Source organism: Coregonus clupeaformis, unplaced genomic scaffold, assembly GCF_020615455.1.
Source record: "Coregonus clupeaformis isolate EN_2021a unplaced genomic scaffold, ASM2061545v1 scaf0037, whole genome shotgun sequence".
In the NCBI taxonomy this organism is placed as follows: Eukaryota; Metazoa; Chordata; class Actinopteri; order Salmoniformes; family Salmonidae; genus Coregonus; species Coregonus clupeaformis.
This window is the reverse complement of record NW_025533492.1, coordinates 1129657-1151301: the sequence shown is the minus strand read 5'-3', so window position 1 is coordinate 1151301 and position 21645 is coordinate 1129657. Positions and strand designations below refer to the sequence as shown.

Genomic DNA, 21645 nt, shown 5'->3' with positions numbered 1-21645 from the left:
CTATAGTGTGGTTATAAAGGGTACGGTTGGGGTTGTCCCTATAGTGTGGTTATAAAGGGTACAGTTGGGGTGGTCCCTATAGTGTTGTTATATAGGGTACGGTTGGGATGGTCCCTATAGTGTGGTTATAAAGGGAACTGTTGGGGTGGTCCCTATAGTGTGGTTATAAAGGGTACGGTTGGGGTGGTCCCTATAGTGTGGTTATAAAGGGTACGGTTGGGGTGGTCCCTATAGTGTGGTTATAAAGGGTACGGTTGAGGTGGTCCCTATAGTGTGGTTATAAAGGGTACGGTTGGGGTGGTCCCTATAGTGTGGTTATAAAGGGTACGGTTGGGATGGTCCCTATAGTGTGGTTATAAAGAGTACGGTTGGGATGGTCCCTATAGTGTGGTTATAAAGGTTACGGTTGGGATGGTCCCTATAGTGTGGTTATATAGGGTAAGGTTGGGGTTGTCCCTATAGTGTGTTTATAAAGGGTACGGTTGGGGTGGTCCCTATAGTGTGAATGTGGTTATAAAGGGTACGGTAGGGATGGTCCCTATAGTGTGGTTATAAAGGGTACGGTTGGGTTGGTCCCTATAGTGTGAATGTGGTTATAAAGGGTACGGTTGGGATGGTCCCTATAGTGTGGTTATATAGGGTACGGTTGGGGTGATCCCTATAGTGTGAATGTGGTTATAAAGGCTACGGTTGGGGTGGTCCCTATAGTGTGGTTATAAAGGGTACGGTTGGGGTGGTCCCTATAGTGTGGTTATAAAGGGTACGGTTGGGGTGGTCCCTATAGTGTGGTTATAAAGGGTACGGTTGGGGTGGTCCCTATAGTGTGGTTATAAAGGGTACGGTTGGGGTGGTCCCTATAGTGTGGTTATAAAGGGTACGGGTGGGATGGTCCCTATAGTGTGGTTATATAGGGTACGGTTGGGATGGTCCCTATAGTGTGGTTATAAAGGGTACGGTTGGGATGGTCCCTATAGTGTGGTTATAAAGGGTACGGTTGGGGTTGTCCCTATAGTGTGGTTATAAAGGGTACGGTTGGGGTGGTCCCTATAGTGTGAATGTGGTTATAAAGGGTACGGTTGGGATGGTCCCTATAGTGTGGTTATATAGGGTACGGTTGGGGTGGTCCCTATAGTGTGGTTATAAAGGGTACGGTTGGGGTGGTCCCTATAGTGTGGTTATAAAGGGTACGGTTGGGGTGGTCCCTATAGTGTGGTTATAAAGGGTACGGTTGGGATGGTCCCTATAGTGTGGTTATAAAGGGTACGGTTGGGATGGTCCCTATAGTGTGGTTATAAAGGGTACGGTTGGGGTGGTCCCTATAGTGTGGTTATATAGGGTACGGTTGGGGTGGTCCCTATAGTGTGGTTATATAAGGGTACGGTTGGGGTGGTCCCTATAGTGTGGTTATATAAGGGTACGGTTGGGATGGTCCCTATAGTGTGGTTATAAAGGGTACGGTTGGGGTGGTCCCTATAGTGTGGTTATATAAGGGTACGGTTGGGGTGGTCCCTATAGTGTGGTTATATAGGGTACGGTTGGGATGGTCCCTATAGTGTGGTTATAAAGAGTACGGTTGGGGTGGTCCCTATAGTGTGGTTATAAAGGGTACGGTTGGGGTGGTCCCTATAGTGTGGTTATAAAGGGTACGGTTGGGGTGGTCCCTATAGTGTGGTTATAAAGGGTATGGTTGGGTTGGTCCCTATAGTGTGGTTATAAAGGGTACGGTTGGGGTGGTCCCTATAGTGTGGTTATAAAGGGTACGGTTGGGATGGTCCCTATAGTGTGGTTATAAAGGGTACGGTTGGGGTGGTCCCTATAGTGTGGTTATAAAGGGTACGGTTGGGGTGGTCCCTATAGTGTGGTTATAAAGGGTACGGTTGGGATGTTCCCTATATTGTGGTTATAAAGGGTACGGTTGGGGTGGTCCCTATAGTGTGGTTATAAAGGCTACGGTTGGGGTGGTCCCTATAGTGTGGTTATAAAGAGTACGGTTGAGGTGGTCCCTATAGTGTGGTTATAAAGGGTACGGTTGGGGTGGTCCCTATAGTGTGGTTATAAAGGGTACGGTTGGGATGGTCCCTATAGTGTGGTTATAAAGGGAACGGTTGGGGTGGTCCCTATAGTGTGGTTATAAAGGGTACGGTTGGGGTGGTCCCTATAGTGTGGTTATAAAGGGTACGGTTGGGGTGGTCCCTATAGTGTGGTTATAAAGGGTACGGTTGGGGTGGTCCCTATAGTGTGGTTATAAAGGGTACGGTTGGGTTGGTCCCTATAGTGTGGTTATAAAGGGTACGGTTGGGGTGGTCCCTATAGTGTGGTTATAAAGGGTACGGTTGGGGTGGTCCCTATAGTGTGGTTATAAAGGGTACGGTTGGGTTGGTCCCTATAGTGTGGTTATAAAGGGTACGGTTGGGGTGGTCCCTATAGTGTGGTTATAAAGGGTACGGTTGGGATGGTCCCTATAGTGTGGTTATAAAGGGTACGGTTGGGGTGGTCCCTATAGTGTGGTTATAAAGGGTACGGTTGGGGTGGTCCCTATAGTGTGGTTATAAAGGGTACGGTTGGGATGGTCCCTATAGTGTGGTTATAAAGGGTACGGTTGGGGTGGTCTATATAGTGTGGTTATAAAGGGTACGGTTGGGGTGGTCCCTATAGTGTGGTTATAAAGGGTACGGTTGGGGTGGTCCCTATAGTGTGGTTATAAAGGGTACGGTTGGGGTGGTCCCTATAGTGTGGTTATAAAGGGTACGGTTGGGGTGGTCCCTATAGTGTGAATGTGGTTATAAAGGGTACGGTTGGGGTGGTCCCTATAGTGTGGTTATAAAGGGTACGGTTGGGATGGTCCCTATAGTGTGGTTATAAAGGGTACGGTTGGGATGGTCCCTATAGTGTGGTTATATAGGGTACGGTTGGGGTGGTCCCTATAGTGTGGTTATAAAGAGTACGGTTGGGGTGGTCCCTATAGTGTGGTTATAAAGGGAACGGTTGGGGTGGTCCCTATAGTGTGGTTATAAAGGGTACGGTTGGGATGGTCCCTATAGTGTGGTTATAAAGGGTACGGTTGGGGTGGTCCCTATAGTGTGGTTATAGAGGGTACGGTTGGGGTGGTCCCTATAGTGTGGTTATAAAGGGTACGGTTGGGATGGTCCCTATAGTGTGGTTATATAAGGGTACGGTTGGGATGGTCCCTATAGTGTGGTTATAAAGGGTACGGTTGGGGTGGTCCCTATAGTGTGGTTATAAAGGGTACGGTTGGGGTGGTCCCTATAGTGTGAATGTGGTTATAAAGGGTACGGTTGGGGTGGTCCCTATAGTGTGAATATGGTTATAAAGGGTTGCTAGACTCACCTCTACCTCTCTCCCCCTCCCCGGGCCAGAGACAGTGTAATACGGTGTTACTATGTTGAAGTGGAGTTGGCATACATGAGTGTATCATGAGACAGACACAATAGAGAAGAGCTTTTCACAGGGAGTCCAATGTAGGGATGTCATTGTCTTACTGTTGTTTTGTGGTTGAATTCCATAAGTGGTTGATCAGAGGCTTTTCTCTCTTGTGGTGTGACGTTGGAAGACTTTCATTCCTTTCTGTAGGTAGTTAAGTACTATCTTTGGTTTTTGTAACTTTCTGTAGACCCAAGTTAAGTAGTATCTTTGGGTAGTAACTTTCTGTAGACCCAAGTTAAGTAGTATCTTTGAGTAGTAACTTTCTGTAGACCCAAGTTAAGTACTATCTTTGGGTTGTAACTTTCTGTAGACCTAAGTTAAGTACTATCTTTGAGTAGTAACTTTCTGTAGACCCAAGTTAAGTACTATCTTTGAGTAGTAACTTTCTGTAGACCTAAGTTAAGTACTATCTTTGGGTAGTAACTTTCTGTAGACCCAAGTTAAGTACTATCTTTGGGTAGTAACTTTCTGTAGACCCAAGTTAAGTAGTATCTTTGGGTAGTAACTTTCTGTAGATCCAAGTTAAGTAGTATATTTGGGTAGTAACCTTCTGTAGACCCAAGTTAAGTACTATCTTTGGGTAGTAACTTTCTGTAGACTCAAGTTAAGTACTATCTTTGGGTAGTAACTTTCTGTAGACTCAAGTTAAGTACTATCTTTGGGTAGTAACTTTATGTAGACCCAAGTTAAGTAGTATCTTTGGGTAGTAACTTTCTGTAGACCTAAGTTAAGTACTATCTTTGAGTAGTACTATCTTTGAGTAGTAACTTTCTGTAGACCTAAGTTAAGTACTATCTTTGGGTAGTAACTTTCTGTAGACCCAAGTTAAGTAGTATCTTTGGGTAGTAACTTTCTGTAGACCTAAGTTAAGTACTATCTTTGGGTAGTAACTTTCTGTAGACCCAAGTTAAGTACTATCTTTGAGTAGTAACTTTCTGTAGACCTAAGTTAAGTACTATCTTTGAGTTGTAACTTTCTGTAGACCCCAGTTAAGTACTATCTTTGGGTAGTAACTTTCTGTAGACCGAAGTTAAGTAGTATCTTTGGGTAGTAACTTTCTGTAGACCGAAGTTAAGTAGTATCTTTGGGTAGTAACTTTCTGTAGACCCAAGTTAAGTAGTATCTTTGGGTAGTAACTTTCTGTATACCTAAGTTAAGTAGTATCTTTGAGTAGTAACTTTCTGTAGACCTAAGTCAAGTAGTATCTTTGAGTAGTAACTTTCTGTAGACCTAAGTTAAGTAGTATCTTTGAGTAGTAACTTTCTGTAGACCTAAGTCAAGTAGTATCTTTGAGTAGTAACTTTCTGTAGACCTAAGTTAAGTAGTATCTTTGAGTAGTAACTTTCTGTAGACCTAAGTTAAGTACTATCTTTGAGTAGTACTATCTTTGAGTAGTACTATCTTTGGGTAGTAACTTTCTGTAGACCCAAGTTAAGTAGTATCTTTGGGTAGTAACTTTCTGTAGACCCAAGTTAAGTAGTATCTTTGGGTAGTAACTTTCTGTAGATCCAAGTTAAGTAGTATCTTTGGGTAGGAACTTTCTGTAGACCCAAGTTAAGTACTATCTTTGGGTAGTAACTTTCTGTAGACCTAAGTTAAGTAGTATCTTTGGGTAGTAACTTTTTTGAAATCATTTCTGTGGTTGTTGGTATTTTATCCTAATGTTGATTTATCTTCATTAAGCTTGTCTTATTCCATAATATAATGTGGATTTATCTTCTTTAACTAAAGTCGGGGTCAGACAGACTATAGATAGAGGGTTGAATGTCTTTGTGTGGTCAGTGGGGTGTTGGTTTGTCTGATAGAGAATGTGATAATACTATTGACCAGGCCTATACGGAATCCCATAGGGCTCTGGTCTAAAGTAGTGCACTATATAGGGAATAGGGCCCTGGTCTAAAGTAGTGTACTATATAGGGAATAGGGCCCTGGTCTAAAGTAGTGTACTACATAGGGAATAGGGCCCTGGTCTAAAGTAATGTACTACATAGGGAATAGGGCCCTGGTCTAAAGTAGTGTACTACATAGGGAATAGGGCCCTGGTCTAAAGTAGTGTACTACATAGGGAATAGGGCCCTGGTCTAAAGTAGTGTACTACATAGGGAATAGGGCCCTGGTCTAAAGTAGTGTACTACATAGGGAATAGGGCCCTGGTCTAAAGTAGTGTACCACATAGGGAATAGGGCCCTGGTCTAAAGTAGTGTACTACATAGGGAATAGGGCCCTGGTCTAAAGTAGTGCACTACATAGGGAATAGGGCCCTGGTCTAAAGTAGTGTACTACATAGGGAATAGGGCCCTGGTCTAAAGTAGTGTACTACATAGGGAATAGGGCCCTGGTCTAAAGTAGTGTACTACATAGGGAATAGGGCCCTGGTCTAAAGTAGTGCACTACATAGGGAATAGGGCCCTGGTCTAAAGTAGTGTACTACATAGGGAATAGGGCCCTGGTCTAAAGTAGTGTACTACATAGGAATAGGGCCCTGGTCTAAAGTAGTGTACTACATAGGGAATAGGGCCCTGGTCTAAAGTAGTGTACTACATAGGGAATAGGGCCCTGGTCTAAAGTAGTGTACTACATAGGGAATAGGGCCCTGGTCTAAAGTAGTGTACTACATGGGAATAGGGCCCTGGTCTAAAGTAGTGTACTACATAGGGAATAGGGCCCTGGTCTAAAGTAGTGTACTACATAGGGAATAGGGCCCTGGTCTAAAGTAGTGTACTACATAGGGAATAGGGCCCTGGTCTAAAGTAGTGTACTACATAGGGAATAGGGCCCTGGTCTAAAGTAGTGTACTACATAGGGAATAGGGCCCTGGTCTAAAGTAGTGTACTACATAGGGAATAGGGCCCTGGTCTAAAGTAGTGTACTACATAGGGAATAGGGCCCTGGTCTAAAGTAGTGTACTACATAGGGAATAGGGCCCTGGTCTAAAGTAGTGTACTACATAGGGAATAGGGCCCTGGTCTAAAGTAGTGTACTACATAGGGAATAGGGCCCTGGTCTAAAGTAGTGTACTACATAGGGAATAGGGCCCTGGTCTAAAGTAGTGTACTACATAGGGAATAGGGCCCTGGTCTAAAGTAGTGTACTACATAGGGAATAGGGCCCTGGTCTAAAGTAGTGTACTACATAGGGAATAGGGCCCTGGTCTAAAGTAGTGTACTACATAGGAATAGGGCCCTGGTCTAAAGTAGTGTACTACATAGGGAATAGGGCCCTGGTCTAAAGTAGTGTACTACATAGGGAATAGGGCCCTGGTCTAAAGTAGTGCACTACATAGGGAATAGGGCCCTGGTCTAAAGTAGTGTACTACATAGGGAATAGGGCCCTGGTCTAAAGTAGTGTACTACATAGGGAATAGGGCCCTGGTCTAAAGTAGTGTACTACATAGGGAATAGGGCCCTGGTCTAAAGTAGTGCACTACATAGGGAATAGGGCCCTGGTCTAAAGTAGTGTACTACATAGGGAATAGGGCCCTGGTCTAAAGTAGTGTACTACATAGGGAATAGGGCCCTGGTCTAAAGTAGTGCATTACATAGGGAATAGGGTGCCATTCTCTGGTCTAAAGTAGTGCTCTATATAGGGAATAGGGTGCCATTCTCTGGTCTAAAGTAGTGCACTATATAGGGAATAGGGTGCCATTCTCTGGTCTAAAGTAGTGTACTACATAGGGAATAGGGCCCTGGTCTAAAGTAGTGCATTACATAGGGAATAGGGTGCCATTCTCTGGTCTAAAGTAGTGTACTACATAGGGAATAGGGTGCCATTCTCTGGTCTAAAGTAGTGTACTATATAGGGAATAGGGTGCCATTCTCTGGTCTAAAGTAGTGCACTATATAGGGAATAGGGTGCCATTCTCTGGTCTAAAGTAGTGCTCTATATAGGGAATAGGGTGCCATTCTCTGGTCTAAAGTAGTGCACTATATAGGGAATAGGGTGCCATTCTCTGGTCTAAAGTAGTGCACTATATAGGGAATAGGGTGCCATTCTCTGGTCTAAAGTAGTGCACTATATAGGGAATAGGGTACCATTTGGGACATAAGCTTTATCAGTTACCGTTGACCTGTGAGTGACCCTCTGTCTCCGTCTCTCCTGTCAGATATGATGAATGGGTCAAAGCTGACAAGATCGTACGTCCGGCCAATAAGAATGTTCAAAAGATCAAGCATCGCAAGAAAATAAAGGTAGGAGAAATATTCATTAAAAACATATATTTCTTGAAATTCTATTTTGCATATAGCCATTTCAAATGAATATACAGAATATACAGTTGTGTTTGTGTCTATGAAGATGACATGAGGTCACCACAACATCCCTCTGGAGGCCTAAACATGGTGTTCCTCCCTTCCCAGAACAAAGTGGAGAGAGAGCGCAACCGCCTGGAACGACTGAACGCGGACCTGGGGAGTCCGTCCCCCAACAGCCTACGTGTCCCCCGCCCCTCCTCCAAACTCCTCGGATCTATCTCAAGTCCCGGCTCCGCCCACGAGCGCCATGTCTTCTCCAAGATGGAGGATGGTGAGAACCAAGGGACTCTGACTCTGCAGTCTCCAGTCTGCAGCCATTGGCTGGCTGGTTACTGCAGTCTCCAGTCTGCAGCCATTGGCTGGCTGGTTACTTGAAAAATAAAATAGGAGTTACGGAGACGACAACGCTTGTTTCAAAAATGGCCAAAGACTAATTTTTTAAACCTAAAACATTTAATAAAGACATTAATAGTACAATATTATGGGGAATGAGAGGGCTACACAGCAGTGATAGAATGAAGCATGAGTTGAGGTGTTCAGAGGCTTGACTTAAGTCCATGATGAGTTGAGGTGTTCAGAGGATTCAGTCCATGATGAGTTGAGGTGTTCAGATGCTTAAGTCCATGATGAGTTGAGGTGTTCAGAGGATTCAGTGCAGGACAGGCTCATCATGGATGGATGGTTTTGGAGAAGAGCTCAACTCTTCCACTGAGGGTAGGACAGGATTTGACTGGGAAGACAAAAAAACAATAACACACAGTTAGACAAAAGAGCTAAGAATGAGTTAGTCCAAGCAAGGCTTATAATCACATTGTTGTGTAATAATGTGTTTGTGTATGTGACTAACTCTACATACAGTAAGAGAACATTGACAGGGTTACTCAGTGCTTGGAGAGCAAACATTCAAAGGATGAGAGGACACATGAGACATGGCTTCAGTTCATATCACCTCTTAGTCAAGGAACAGGAGGGGACTTAGCTGGAGTGGTCATCACCTCTTAGTCAAGGAACAGGAGGGGACTTAGCTGGAGTGGTCATCACCTCTTAGTCAAGGAACAGGAGGGGACTTAGCTGGAGTGGTCATCACCTCTTAGTCAAGGAACAGGAGGGGACTTAGCTGGAGTGGTCATCACCTCTTAGTCAAGGAACAGGAGGGGACTTAGCTGGAGTGGTCATCACCTCTTAGTCAAGGAACAGGAGGGGACTTAGCTGGAGTGGTCATCACCTCTTAGTCAAGGAACAGGAGGGGACTTAGCTGGAGTGGTCATCACCTCTTAGTCAAGGAACAGCAAAGATACAGCAAAAGATGGTGATGACATTGCAACTCAGTAGATTCTAGTCAGCCTGCAAAGTAAACACTTCTAAGGTAGCAAAGATACAGCGCCTTCAGAAAGTATTCACACCCCTTGACCTTTTCCACATCTTGTTGTTACAGCCTGAATTTAAAATGGATTCAATTGAGATGTTTTGTCACTAGCCTACACACAATACCCCATAATATCAAAGTTGAATTGTTTTTCGATTTATCTTTACAAATTAATTCAAAATGAAAAGCTGAAATGTCTTGAGTCAATAACTTTTCAACCCCTTTGTTATGGCCAGCCTATAAGTTCAGGAGTCACATAATACGTTGCATGGACTCATTCTGTGTGCAATAATAGTGTTTAACATGATTTTTTAAATGACTGCCTCATCTCCGTACCCCACACATACAATTATCTGTAAGATCCCTCAGTCGAGCAGTGAATTTCAAACACAGATTCAACCACAAAGACCAGGGAGGTTTTCCAATGCCTCGCAAAGAAAGGCACCTATTGGTAGAAGGGTAAAAACAAAAGCAGACATTGAATATCCCTTTGAGCATGGTGAAGTTATTAATTACAAGTTGGATGGTGTATCAATACACCAAGTCACTACAAAGATACAGGCATCTTTCCTAACTCAGTTGCCGGAGAGGAAGGAAACCGCTCAGGGATTTCACCATGAGGCCAATGGTGACTTTAAAACAGTTACAGAGTTTAATGGCTGTGATAGGAGAAAACTGAGGATGGATCAACAACATTGTAGTTACTCCACAATACTAACCTAATAGACAGAGTGAAAAGGAAGCCTGTACAGAATACAAATATTCCAAACATGCATCCTGTTTGAAATAAGGCACTAAAGTAAAACTGAAAAAAGATTGGCAAAGTGATTAACTTTATGTCCTGAATACAAAGCTTTATGTTTGGAGCAAATCCAACACAACACATCACTGAGTACCGCTCTCCATATTTTCAAGCATGGTGGTGGCTGCATCATAAAATAATAAAATAATGTTATGAGTATGGTAATGTTATGAGTATGGTTCTAATCGTTAAGGAATGGAGAGTTTTTCGGGATAAATGGAGGAAAACCTGGTTCAGTCTGCTTTCCACCAGACAATGGGAGAGGAATTCACCTTTCAGCAGGACAATAACCTAAAACACAAGGCCAAATATACACTGGAGTTGTTACCAAGAAGACAGTGAATGTTCCTGAGTGGCCGAGTTACAGTTTTGACTTAAATCTACTTGAAAATCTATGGCAAGACCTGAAAATGGCTGTCTAGCAATTGTCAACAAACAATTTGACAGAGCTTAAAGAATTTTGAAAAGAATAATGGGCAAATGTTGCACAATCCAGGTGTGCAAAGCTCTTAGAGACTCGAGTCAATGTGCTGGGGTACAGGTTAGTCGGGGTAATTTGTACATGTAGGTAGGGGTAAAGTGACTATGCATAGATAATAAACAACTGAAACAATGTATTTGAGAGACAACAAGTGCCCATTGTGCAAATGTATTTATGTTTTCAATACATATTGGAGACAAAATATAGTTTCCATGTTGTCAACAGTCGAAGCCAACACAGTCTGTTTTGCCCCATAGTTGTGCACGCCTCGGATTTGTTGCTAAAGTATGTATGATTTTTTTTTATATATATATATATATATATATATATATATATATATATATATATATATATAATTATGCACTCACTAACTGTAAGTTAAAGTTAAATGTAAATGTAAACAGCGAGTAGGGGCTCAATGCAAATAGTCTGGGTGGCCATTTTATTAATTGTTCAGCAATCTTATGGCTTGGGGGTAGAAGCTGTTAAGGAGCCTTTTGGACCTAGACTTGGCACTCCGGTACCGCTTGCCGTGCGGTAGCAGAGAGAACAGTCTATGACTAGGGTGACTGGAGTCTTTGACAATTTTTGGAGCCTTCCTCTGACACCGCCTAGTATATAGGTCCTGGATGGCAGGAAGCTTGGCCCCAGTGATGTACTTGGCCGTACACACTACCTTCTGTAGCGCCTTACGGTCGGATGCAGAGCAGTTACCATACCAGGCGGTGATGCAACTGGTCAGGATGCTCTCGATGGTGCAGCTGTAGAACTCTTTGTGGATCTGGGGACCCTTGCCAAATATTTTCTGTCTCCTGAGGGGGAAAGGTGTTGTCGTGCCCTCTTCACGACTGTCTTGGTGTGTTTGGACCATGATCGTTTGTTGGTGATGTGGAGTCGTGCTTGGCCACGCAGTCGTGGGTAAACAGGGAGTACAGGAGGGGACTAAGCATATATTTCATTTTTTATAAATTTGCAAAAATTTCTAAAAACATGTTTTCACTTTGTAATTATGGAGTATTGTGTGTAGATGGGAGAGAAATAATTTAAATGAATTCATTTTGAATTCAGGCTGTAACACAAATAAAATATGGAATTAGTCACGGGGTATGAATACATTCTGAAGGCAATTTCGAGTTTAGTCATATTTACATTTCCTGAAGAAAATTTGTGGGCTTGCTTCAGCTTAATAAAAATATTTGTTTCCTACCATAGCCATTTGATCTTTTGATATATTGAATGAGTGAATTATTTCAAAAGGCATAAAACGTATTTGGTTGTAATATTACAATGTTTCACATCAAGGGTGGTCAACCATCCTCCAGGAGAGCTAATGGGTGGTCAGCCATCCTCCAGGAGAGCTAATGGGTGGTCAGCCATCCTCCAGGAGAGCTAATGGGTGGTCAGCCATCCTCCAGGAGAGCTAATGGGTGGTCAGCCATCCTCCAGGAGAGCTAATGGGTGGTCAGCCATCCTCCAGGAGAGCTAATGGGTGGTCAGCCATCCTCCAGGAGAGCTAATGGGTGGTCAGCCATCCTCCAGGAGAGCTAATGGGTGGTCAGCCATCATCCAGGAGAGCTAATGGGTGGTCAGCCATCCTCCAGGAGAGCTAATGGGTGGTCAGCCATCCTCCAGGAGAGCTAATGGGTGTGCAGACTGTTGTTCCAGTCCCCCTCTAACAAACCACATTTTAGCTGCTCAACTGGACCTTGATAAATAGATTGCTCTGATGTGTTTGAGCAGGGCTGGATCAAAAGCCTGCACACCCAGTAGCTCTCCAGACTGAGGGTGTGTTTTATACAGTAGCCTAACAGGTATTCTACTTTGTGGAGGGTTAACAAGGAGATGGTACAGAGGGATCAGAGGGCAGTTTTCCACATCACTGACTTTTTTATACAGGGCAAATGGTTTTTATATATACATACAGTGCATTCAGAAAGTATTCAGACCCCTTCCCCTTTTCCACATTTTGTTTCGTTACATCCTTATTCTAAAATGGATTAAATAAATAAAATATCCTCATAAATCTACACACAATACCCCATAATGACAAAGTGAAAACAGGTTTTTAGAAATGTTTGCACATTTATTAAAAATAAAAAACAGATACCTTATTTACATAAGTATTCAGACCCTTTGCAATGAGACTCGAAATTGAGCTCAGGTGCAGCCTGTTTCCATTGATCATCCTTGAGATGTTTCCACCTGTGGTAAATTCAATTGATTGGACATGACTTGGAAAGGCACACACCAGTCTATATAAGGTCCCACAGTTGACAGTTCAAGTCAGTGCAAAAACCGAGCCATGAGGTCGAAGGAATTGGCCGTAGAGCTCCAAGAAAGGATTGTGTCGAGGCACAGATCTGGGGAAGGATACCAAAAAATGTCTGCAGCATTGAAGGTCCCCAAGAACACAGTGGCCTTCATCATTCTTAAATGGAAGAAGTTTAGAACCACCAAGACTCTTCCTAGAGCTGGCCGCCCGGCCAAACTGAGCAATCGGGGGAGAAGGGCCTTGGTCAGGGAGGTGACCAAGAACCCGATGGTCACTCTGACAGAGCTCTAGAGTTCCTCTGTGGAGATGAGAGAACCTTCCAGAAGGACAACCATCTCTGCAGCACTCCACCAATCAGGCCTTTATGGTAGAGTGGCCAGACGGAAGCCACTCCTCAGTAAAAGGCACGACAGCCCGCTTGGAGTTTGCCAAAAGGCACCTAAAGGACTCTCAGACCATGAGAAACAAGATTCTCTGGTCTGATGAAACCAAGATTTAACTCTTTGGCCTGAATGCCAAGCGTCACGTCTGGAGGAAACCTGGCACCATCCCTACGGTGAAGCATGGTGGTGGCAGCATCATGCTGTGGGGATGTTTTTCAGCCGCAGGAACGGGGAGACTAGTCAGGATCAAGGCAAAGATGAACGGAGCAAAGTACAGAGAGATCCTTGATGAAAACCTGCTGAGGACCTCAGACTGGGGTGAAGGTTCACTTTCCAACAGGACAACAACCCTAAGCACACAGCCAAGACAATGCAGGAGTGGCTTCAGGAAAATTCTCTGAATGTCCTTGAGTGGCCCAGCCAGAGCCCAGACTTGAACCCGATCGAACATCTCTGGAGAGACCTGAAAATAGCTGTGCAGTGACGCTCCCCATCCAACCTGACAGAGCTTGAGAGGATCTGCAGAGAAGAATGGGAGAAACTCCTCATATACAGGTGTGCCAAACTTGTAGCGTCATACCCAAGAAGACTTGAGGCTGTAATCGCTGCCAAAGGTGCGTCAACAAAGTACTGAGTAAAGGGTCTGAATACTTATGTAAATGTTATATTTCTGTTTTTTATTTTTAATAAATCAGCAGAAATCTCTAAAAACCTGTTTTTGCTTTGTCATTGTGGGGTATTGTGTGTAGATTGAGTAAAAAAAAAACTATGTAATCCATTTTAGAATAAGGCTGTAACGTAACAAAATGTGGAAAAAGTGAAGGGGTCTGAATACCTTCCGAATGCACTGTACGTACAGTTGAAGTCTGAAGTTTACAGACACTTAGGTTGGAGTCATTAAAACTTGTTTTTCAACCACTCCACAAATGTCTTGTTAACAAACTATAGTTTTGGCAAGTCGGTTAGGACATCTACTTTGTGCATGACACAAGTAATTTCTCCAACAATTGTTTACAGACAGATTATTTCACTTATAATTCACTGTATCACAATTCCAGTGGGTCAGAAGTTTACATACACTAAGTTGACTGTGCCTTTTAAACAGCTTGGAAAATTCCAGAAAATGATGTCATGGCTTTAGAAGCTTCTGATAGGCTAATTAACATCATTTGAGTCAATTGGAGGTGTACCTGTGGATGTATTTCAAGGCCTACCTTCAAGCTCAGTGCCTCTTTGCTTGACATCATGGGAAAATCTAAAGAAATCAGCCAAGACCTCATAAAAAAATTGTAGACCTCCACAAGTCTGGTTCATCCTTAGGAGCAATTTCCAAACGCCTGAAGGTACCACGTTCATCTGCACAAACAATAGTACGCAAGTATAAACACCATGGGACCACGCAGCAGTCATACCGTTCAGGAAGGAGACACGTTCTGTGTCCTAGAGATGAACGTACTTTGGTGCGAAAAGTGCAAATCAATCCCAGAACAACAGCAAAGGACCTTGTGAAGATGCTGGAGGAAACAGGTACAAAAGTATCTATATCCACAGTAAAATGAGTCCTATATTGACATAACCTGAAAGGCCGCTCAGCAAGGAAGAAGCCACTGCTCCAAAACCACCATAAAAAAGCCAGACTATGGTTTGCAACTGCACATGGGGACAAAGATCGTACTTTTTGGAGAAATGTCCTCTGGTCTGATGAAACAAAAATAGAACTGTTTGGCCATAATGACCATCGTTATGTTTGGAGGAAAAAGGGGGTTATTGCAAGCCGAAGAACACCATCCCAACCGTGAAGCACGGGGGTGGCAGCATCATGCTGTGGGGGTGCTTTGCTGCAGGAGGGACTGGTGCACTTCACAAAATAGATGGCATCATTAGGAAGGAAAATTATGTGGATATATTGAAGCAACATCTCAAGACATCAGTCAGGAAGTTAAAGCTTGGTCGCAAATGGGTCTTCCAAATGGACAATGACCCCAATCATACTTCCAAAGTTGTGGCAAAATGGCTTAAGGACAACAAAGTCAAGGTATTGGGAGTGGCCATCACAAAGCCCTGACCTCAATCCTATAGAAAATGTGTGGGCAGAACTGAAAAGGTGTGTGCGAGCAAGGAGGCCTACAAACCTGACTCAGTTACACCAGCTCTGTCAGGAGGAATGGGCCAAAATTCACCCAACTTATTGTGGGAAGCTTTTGGAAGGCTACCTGAAACATTTTACCCAAGTTAAACAATTTAAAGGCAATGCTACCAAATACTAATTGAGTGTATGTAAACTTCTGACCCACTGGGAATGTGATGAAAGAAATAAAAGCTGAAATAAATCATTCTCTCTACTATTATTCTGACATTTCACATTCTTAAAATAAAGTGGTGATCCTAACTGACCTAAAACAGGGAATTTTTACTAGGATTAAATGTCAGGAATTGTGAAAAACAGAGTTTAAATGTATTTGGCTAAGGTGTATGTAAACTTCCGACTTCAACTGTACATAGACGCCACCGATTGTTGGTCATGGAAATTTGGGTTAGGGTTAGGGGTTAGGGTTAGGGTTAGGGTTTGGGTTAGGGTTAGGGTTAGGGTTTGGGTTAGGGTTAGGGTTAGGGTTTGGGTTAGGGTTAGGGTTAGGGTTTGGGTTTGGGTTAGGGTTAGGGTTTGGGTTAGGGTTAGGGTAGGGTTTGGGTTAGGGTTAGGTAGGGTTAGGCTAGGGTTTGGGGTTAGGGTTAGGGTTAGGGTTTGGGTTAGGGTTTGGGTTAGGGTTAGGGTTAGGGTTAGGGTTAGGGTTAGGGTTTGGGTTAGGGTTAGGGTAAAGTCATTAAATTCCATCTGTCAAAATGTATATGAACCCTTAAACAAGTAAGGGTACTTTGAGGCCAAGGGTAGTGTACTGACTCCATTGGAAAATGTAGAAGAGTTTTCTGGAATGAAAGAGACCTAAAGTCCTGGTCCATTAATAGATTAGGATTGTATTTAATTCCAAACAACTCTATTTCATTCCAGAAGTCTCCTAGACTGACTGCTATTATATTATGTGGTATAAAAACCATGCTGTTGTTTCCTTTCAGGCTCAGATAGTTCAACAGATGACATTGATCACCAGGATGAGGAGGGTGATTGTGAGGACGAAGATGACCGTCCAGTGGGGCGCGGCGGTCTCAGAAAGGGGGGTCCCCCCGAACCACCTCACGCCTCAGACTGCTGGGAGGGTACCGCACCTACTGATGTCCCCAAAACCCCATCGGTCACAGGAAATAGCCAAGAACCAATCAACAAAGATGCCCCGGAGGCGGTGAAACGGCGTAGCCAACCAGAGTTTGAGGCTGAGATGGAGGGGCCGGGTAGCTCAGCCTCCAGGAAGAGGAATTCAGAGGGAGCAACCGTGGAGTGGTCTGAATGCACCCCTAAAGGACCCCCGTCCAAAACCAAGCTCCCCACCCGGAGCACCAGGAACACTGACTGGCTGCCGAGAGACTCCCCCAGGAAGGCAGAGGAGAGAGGAGTAGGAGGGCCAGGGGAGGAGAGAGGAGGAGGAGGAGGGGGGCCGGAGGAGGAGAGAGGAGGACCAGCAGGAGGAGGCTCTTCTAGTAGCAGCTCAGACGATGAAGGAGGAGCACCACCTCCCTCTGATACCAACCAATCAGAGGAGGCCGACCGAGACAGAGACCGACCCAGTTCCTGTCCGAAACCCAAACCTTCCCCCTCCAAGAAGTACAACGGCATGAAGGACAAGACCGTCAAAGGAGGCGGGGGTGGCAGTGGCGCCCGCCCTGCGGGATTCTGGGAGATCCCTGAGAAGAGGGCCAAGATGGCTGCTACAGCGGATGAGAGGGAGAGACAGGTGGGTGGGGGGCGCACCAAGGGCCAGAAGGATGTGTGGTCCACTATTCAGGCCCAGTGGCCCAAGAAGACCCTGAAGGAGCTGTTCTCTGACTCAGACACAGAGGCTGCTAACTCCCCTCCTCCCACTGGACCGGCCCAGTCCTCCTCATCAGACCTGGAGGAGAGGGAGAGCAGGGAGGAGCGGGACGGGGAGGGAGACGAGGCAGGAGGAGGAGGAGGCCCGGAGAAGGAGGACCCCGAGACCACAGAGGAGAACCAGGAGAAGGAGAAGAGGAGAGAGCAGGAGGAGTTCCCCTCCAGCGGCTCTAACTCAGTCCTCAACACCCCTCCTACCACCCCAGAGTCCCCCTCCATGGGGGGTAGTGGTAGTGGGGCCATGGAGCAGGGCTCTGGGACTGGTTCAAACTGGACTCAGCCCTCCTCTCCTCCACCCTCCACAGGGGCCCCTGCCCTGGGTAAAACGCCCTCCTCTGACCCTTTGACTCCAGGACGTGCCAACCCCATGCCGGAGGAAGGCGGTGGGGGTCGCAGTGACACGGTGGAGGTGGAGAGTCTGGGAGGGGAGCTGAAGGACCAGGACCTGCCCCCAGGTAAGGGCGTGGGGCGGGGCGGCAGGTTGACTAGTTCAGGAGTCAGACTCTATGGAGGCAGTAGATACCCAGCGGGGTGGCTCCTAACACGCTCTGGCACCGTATCATTCCTTGCGGAGCCGTGGTGGCAGTGTAGTGGCTTGGTTCCTTGATCTGCTCTGTAGGCTGTGCATCAAAGTAGCATATTCTGGATTAATAACCAAATATAATCTCAGCGACCGTTCAAACAATAAACCAAACAACATTGCAGCCTTATTAGAATCTCCCCCAAAAATGTATATTTTTTAAAAGTAATAACTACTGCTACTAAAAACCAGCTTGGTAGACTTTTCTTCTGAAATGATGACATTCTATTTTAGCTGATATGGAAGCAGCAATAATACACTGGGATAGTGATGTAGGTTACTCTGGCGAGTAGGCTATAAGAATATTTGCTAGCATACTTACCTACAGCCAACTGGCAGACACAAAACAAGGTAATGTAAATCAAACCTAAACTTTCATTGCATGTAGGCCTAGCTATTATTTAAATATGCAGTTGGTTTTCTTTCAAATGAGCTTACAGTGGTGATGTTTTCAATGTGATTCTTCTTTCCCTACAACAACAGGAAAAAAAAAAAAAAAAAACTTGTGAACGTTGCTATTTGAAAGTCTAGAAATGCATGGACCGGTATCATGTTACCAAAAGGTGTCCCATTCCCCAGAACCTCTGGCATAGCACACGCACACGCATGTAGATCTATGCATGTGAAGCTTAAGAGGTCCGGACTACTGCTGCTTCTCTGTTCTACCTGATCATCATGTGGACCCACCTGGTGTCCCAGGTCTAAATCAGTCCTTGGTCACAGGGGAATCGCCCACCTGGTGTCCCAGGTCTAAATCAGGCCCTGATTAGAGGGGAATCACCCACCTGGTGTCCCAGGTCTAAATCAGTCCCTGGTTAGAGGGGAATCACCCACCTGGTGTCCCAGGTCTAAATCAGTCCCTGATTAGAGGGGAATCACCCACCTGGTGTCCCAGGTCTAAATCAGTCCCTGGTTAGAGGGGGAATCACCCACCTGGTGTCCCAGGTCTAAATCAGTCCCTGATTAGAGGGGGAATCACCCACCTGGTGTCCCAGGTCTAAATCAGTCCCTGATTAGAGGGGGAATCACCCACCTGGTGTCCCAGGTCTAAACCAGTCCCTGATTAGAGGGGAATCACCCACCTGGTGTCCCAGGTCTAAATCAGGCCCTGGTTAGAGGGGAATCACCCACCTGGTGTCCCAGGTCTAAATCAGTCCCTGATTAGAGGGGAATCACCCACCTGGTGTCCCAGGTCTAAACCAGTCCCTGGTTAAAGGGGAATCACCCACCTGGTGTCCCAGGTCTAAACCAGTCCCTGGTTAGAGGGCGAGAATGAACACCAGCAGTGGAACTGGCTTGAGGTCCAGATTAGAATTTGAGAGGCCTAGTGGTTAGAGAAGCGGGCCAGCGACTGGAAGTTTGCCATGTCCGAATCCCATGTCCGACTGCTCCCAAACATCTCCAAGCGAATTAGTGTTTGTGTGTGTATATCGGAGGGATATTGTACAGCAGAAGACGAATTTCAGTCTCGTATGGATCAATAAAGCATTCTTCTTATTCTGGTCCAGACCAGGATCAACACCATGAGTGGTCAGGGGCCTTCCTCCCAGACGACGGTCCAGGTAGCCTGTCCTCCAACTCTCCCTGCAGTCTGGAACTCAGTAGTAGCAGTCGGCATGACAACACTGAACACAAAGCCAAAGGTAAGGTAACTGGCTGCTCCCCCGACAGTTCAGCTGTCAGGCTTGTTTGTTAACATTATCTCTTCTGTTCTGTTGCCTAAATTAGATAATGCATCGTGAATGGAAGTTATTCCATCAGATTATTGACTGGGTCGTACTGCAGATGGTAGAGAAATCTTCAGATCTGAATAGTTATAGTTATGGGTGTAGGGCCTAGAAATGCATGCTTAATTGATGGTGGATATTTTATGTAATTTTGAACCAAATCAGGAACATTAGTGTTAAATTAATTTAATGGCAGGTATACCTTTACAGAGGATTTCTTCTCCAGCCAGTCCTACTTCATGTAATCAAATTACTTGAAGTTACCTGATTTTCAGACAAATTACTCCTAACAGGGCTCTACAGTGCCACCATTTTACTCGCATATGCGCCTAAATATTTTGCTGTGCGACCAGTGCTCCTAGAAAATGGAGGACTCTGGCTTTATTACCTCAAACATTTTGCATTGTGCTCCTAACTTCCTTTGGTGCTCCTACATGTTTCATCTAAGGCTCCTAAAGAAACGTCCTGACTAAGTTGTTGCAGTATCTCTCTACTTCAGTCTTTCAACACCTCTAGAGGAACGACTGGAGGCCCCTTTAGTAGGCCCACGGACCAATTTCACATAAAACAAATTGTTTTTTATATATACATACAGTGCATTCGGAAAGTATTCAGACCCCTTCCCTTTTTCCACATTTTGTTACGTTACAGCCTTATTCTAAAATTGATTAAATAAATAAAAATCCTCATCAATCTACACACAATAAATACCCCATAAGGACAAAGTGAAAACAGGATTTTATTCAGACCCTTTGCTATGAGACTCAGGTGAATCCGGTTTCCATTGATCATCCTTGAGATGTTTCTACAACTTGATTGGAGTCCACCTGTGGAAAATTCAATTGATTGGACATGATTTGGAAAGGCACACACCTGTCTATATAAGGTCCCACAGTTGACCGTGCATGTCAGAGCAAAAACCAAGCCATGAGGTTGAAGGAATTGTCCGTAGAGCTCCAAGAAAGGATTGTGTCGAGGCACAGATCTGGGGAAGGGTACCAAAAAATGTCTGCAGCATTGAAGGTCCCCAAGAACACAGTGGCCTTCATCATTCTTAAATGGAAGAAGTTTAGAACCACCAAGACTCTTCCTAGAGCTGGCCGCCCGGCCAAACTGAGCAATCGGGGTAGAAGGGCCTTGGTCAGGAAGGTGACCAAGAACCCGATGGTCACTCTGACAGAGCTCTAGAGTTCCTCTGTGGAGATGGGAGAAGCTTCCAGAAGGACAATCAGGCCTTTATGGTAGAGTGGCCAGACGGAAGCCACTCCTCAGTAAAAGGCACGACAGCCCGCTTGGAGTTTGCCAAAAGGCACCTAAAGACTCTCAGACAATGAGAAACAAGGTTCTCTGGTCTGATGAAACCAATATTGAACTCTTTGGCCTGAATGCCAAGCGTCACATCTGGAGGAAACCTGGCACCATCCCTACGGTGAAGCATGGTGGTGGCAGCATCATGCTGTGGGGATGTTTTTCGGTGTGGAAGAACTTGACTGGCCTGCACAGAGCCCTTACCTAAACCCCATTGAACACCTTTGGGATGAATTGGAACGCCGACTGCGAGCCAGGCCTAATCGCCCAACATCAGTGCCCGACCTCACTAATGCTCGTGGCTGAATGGAAGCAAGTCCCCGCAGCAATGTTCCAACATCTAGTGGAAAGCCTTCCCAGAAGAGTGGAGGCTGTTATAGCAGCAAAGGGGGGACCAACTCCATATTAATGCCCATGATTTTGGAATGAGATGTTCGACGAGCAGGTCTCCACATACATTTGGTCATGTAGTGTATTTACAGTGGCTTGTGAAAGTATTCACCCCCCTTGGCATTTTTCCTATATTGTTGCCTTACAACCTGGAATTAAAACTGATTTTTTGGGGGGTGTGTATCATTTTATTTACACAACATGCCTACCACTTTGAAGACGCAAAATATTTTTTATTGTGAAACAAACAAGAAATAAGACAAAAAAACAGAAAACCTGAGCGTGCATAACTATTCACCCCCCCCAAAGTCAATACTTTGTAGAGCCACCTTTTGCAGCAATTACAGCTGAAAGTCTCTTGGGGTATGTCTCTATAAGCTTGGCACATCTAGCCACTGGGATTTTTGCCCATTCTTCAAGGCAAAACTGCTCCAGCTCCTTCAAGTTGGATGGGTTCCGCTGGTGTACAGCAATCTTTAAGTCATACCACAGATTCTCAATTGGATTGAGGTCTGGGCTTTGACTAGGCCATTCCAAGACATTTAAATGTTTCCCCTTAAACCACTCGAGTGTTGCTTTAGCAGTATGTTTAGGGTCAATGTCCTGCTGGAAGGTGAACCTCCGTCCCAGTCTCAAATCTCTGGAAGACAGAAACAGGTT

At 45.0% G+C, this 21645-nt stretch overlaps 1 protein-coding gene across 1 annotated transcript in view; it reads left to right on the top strand.

Moving 5' to 3' along the window:
• Positions 1-21645, top strand: part of LOC121556150 (AT-rich interactive domain-containing protein 4B-like) — a 93805-nt gene that overhangs the window by 60342 nt on the left and 11818 nt on the right. Inside the window, exons 9-12 of the mRNA XM_045212653.1 lie at positions 7547-7631; positions 7800-7965; positions 16071-17435; positions 19069-19203. Of these exons, the coding sequence (XP_045068588.1) occupies positions 7547-7631; positions 7800-7965; positions 16071-17435; positions 19069-19203 (1751 nt within the window). The remainder of the gene's footprint in view (positions 1-7546; positions 7632-7799; positions 7966-16070; positions 17436-19068; positions 19204-21645) is intronic.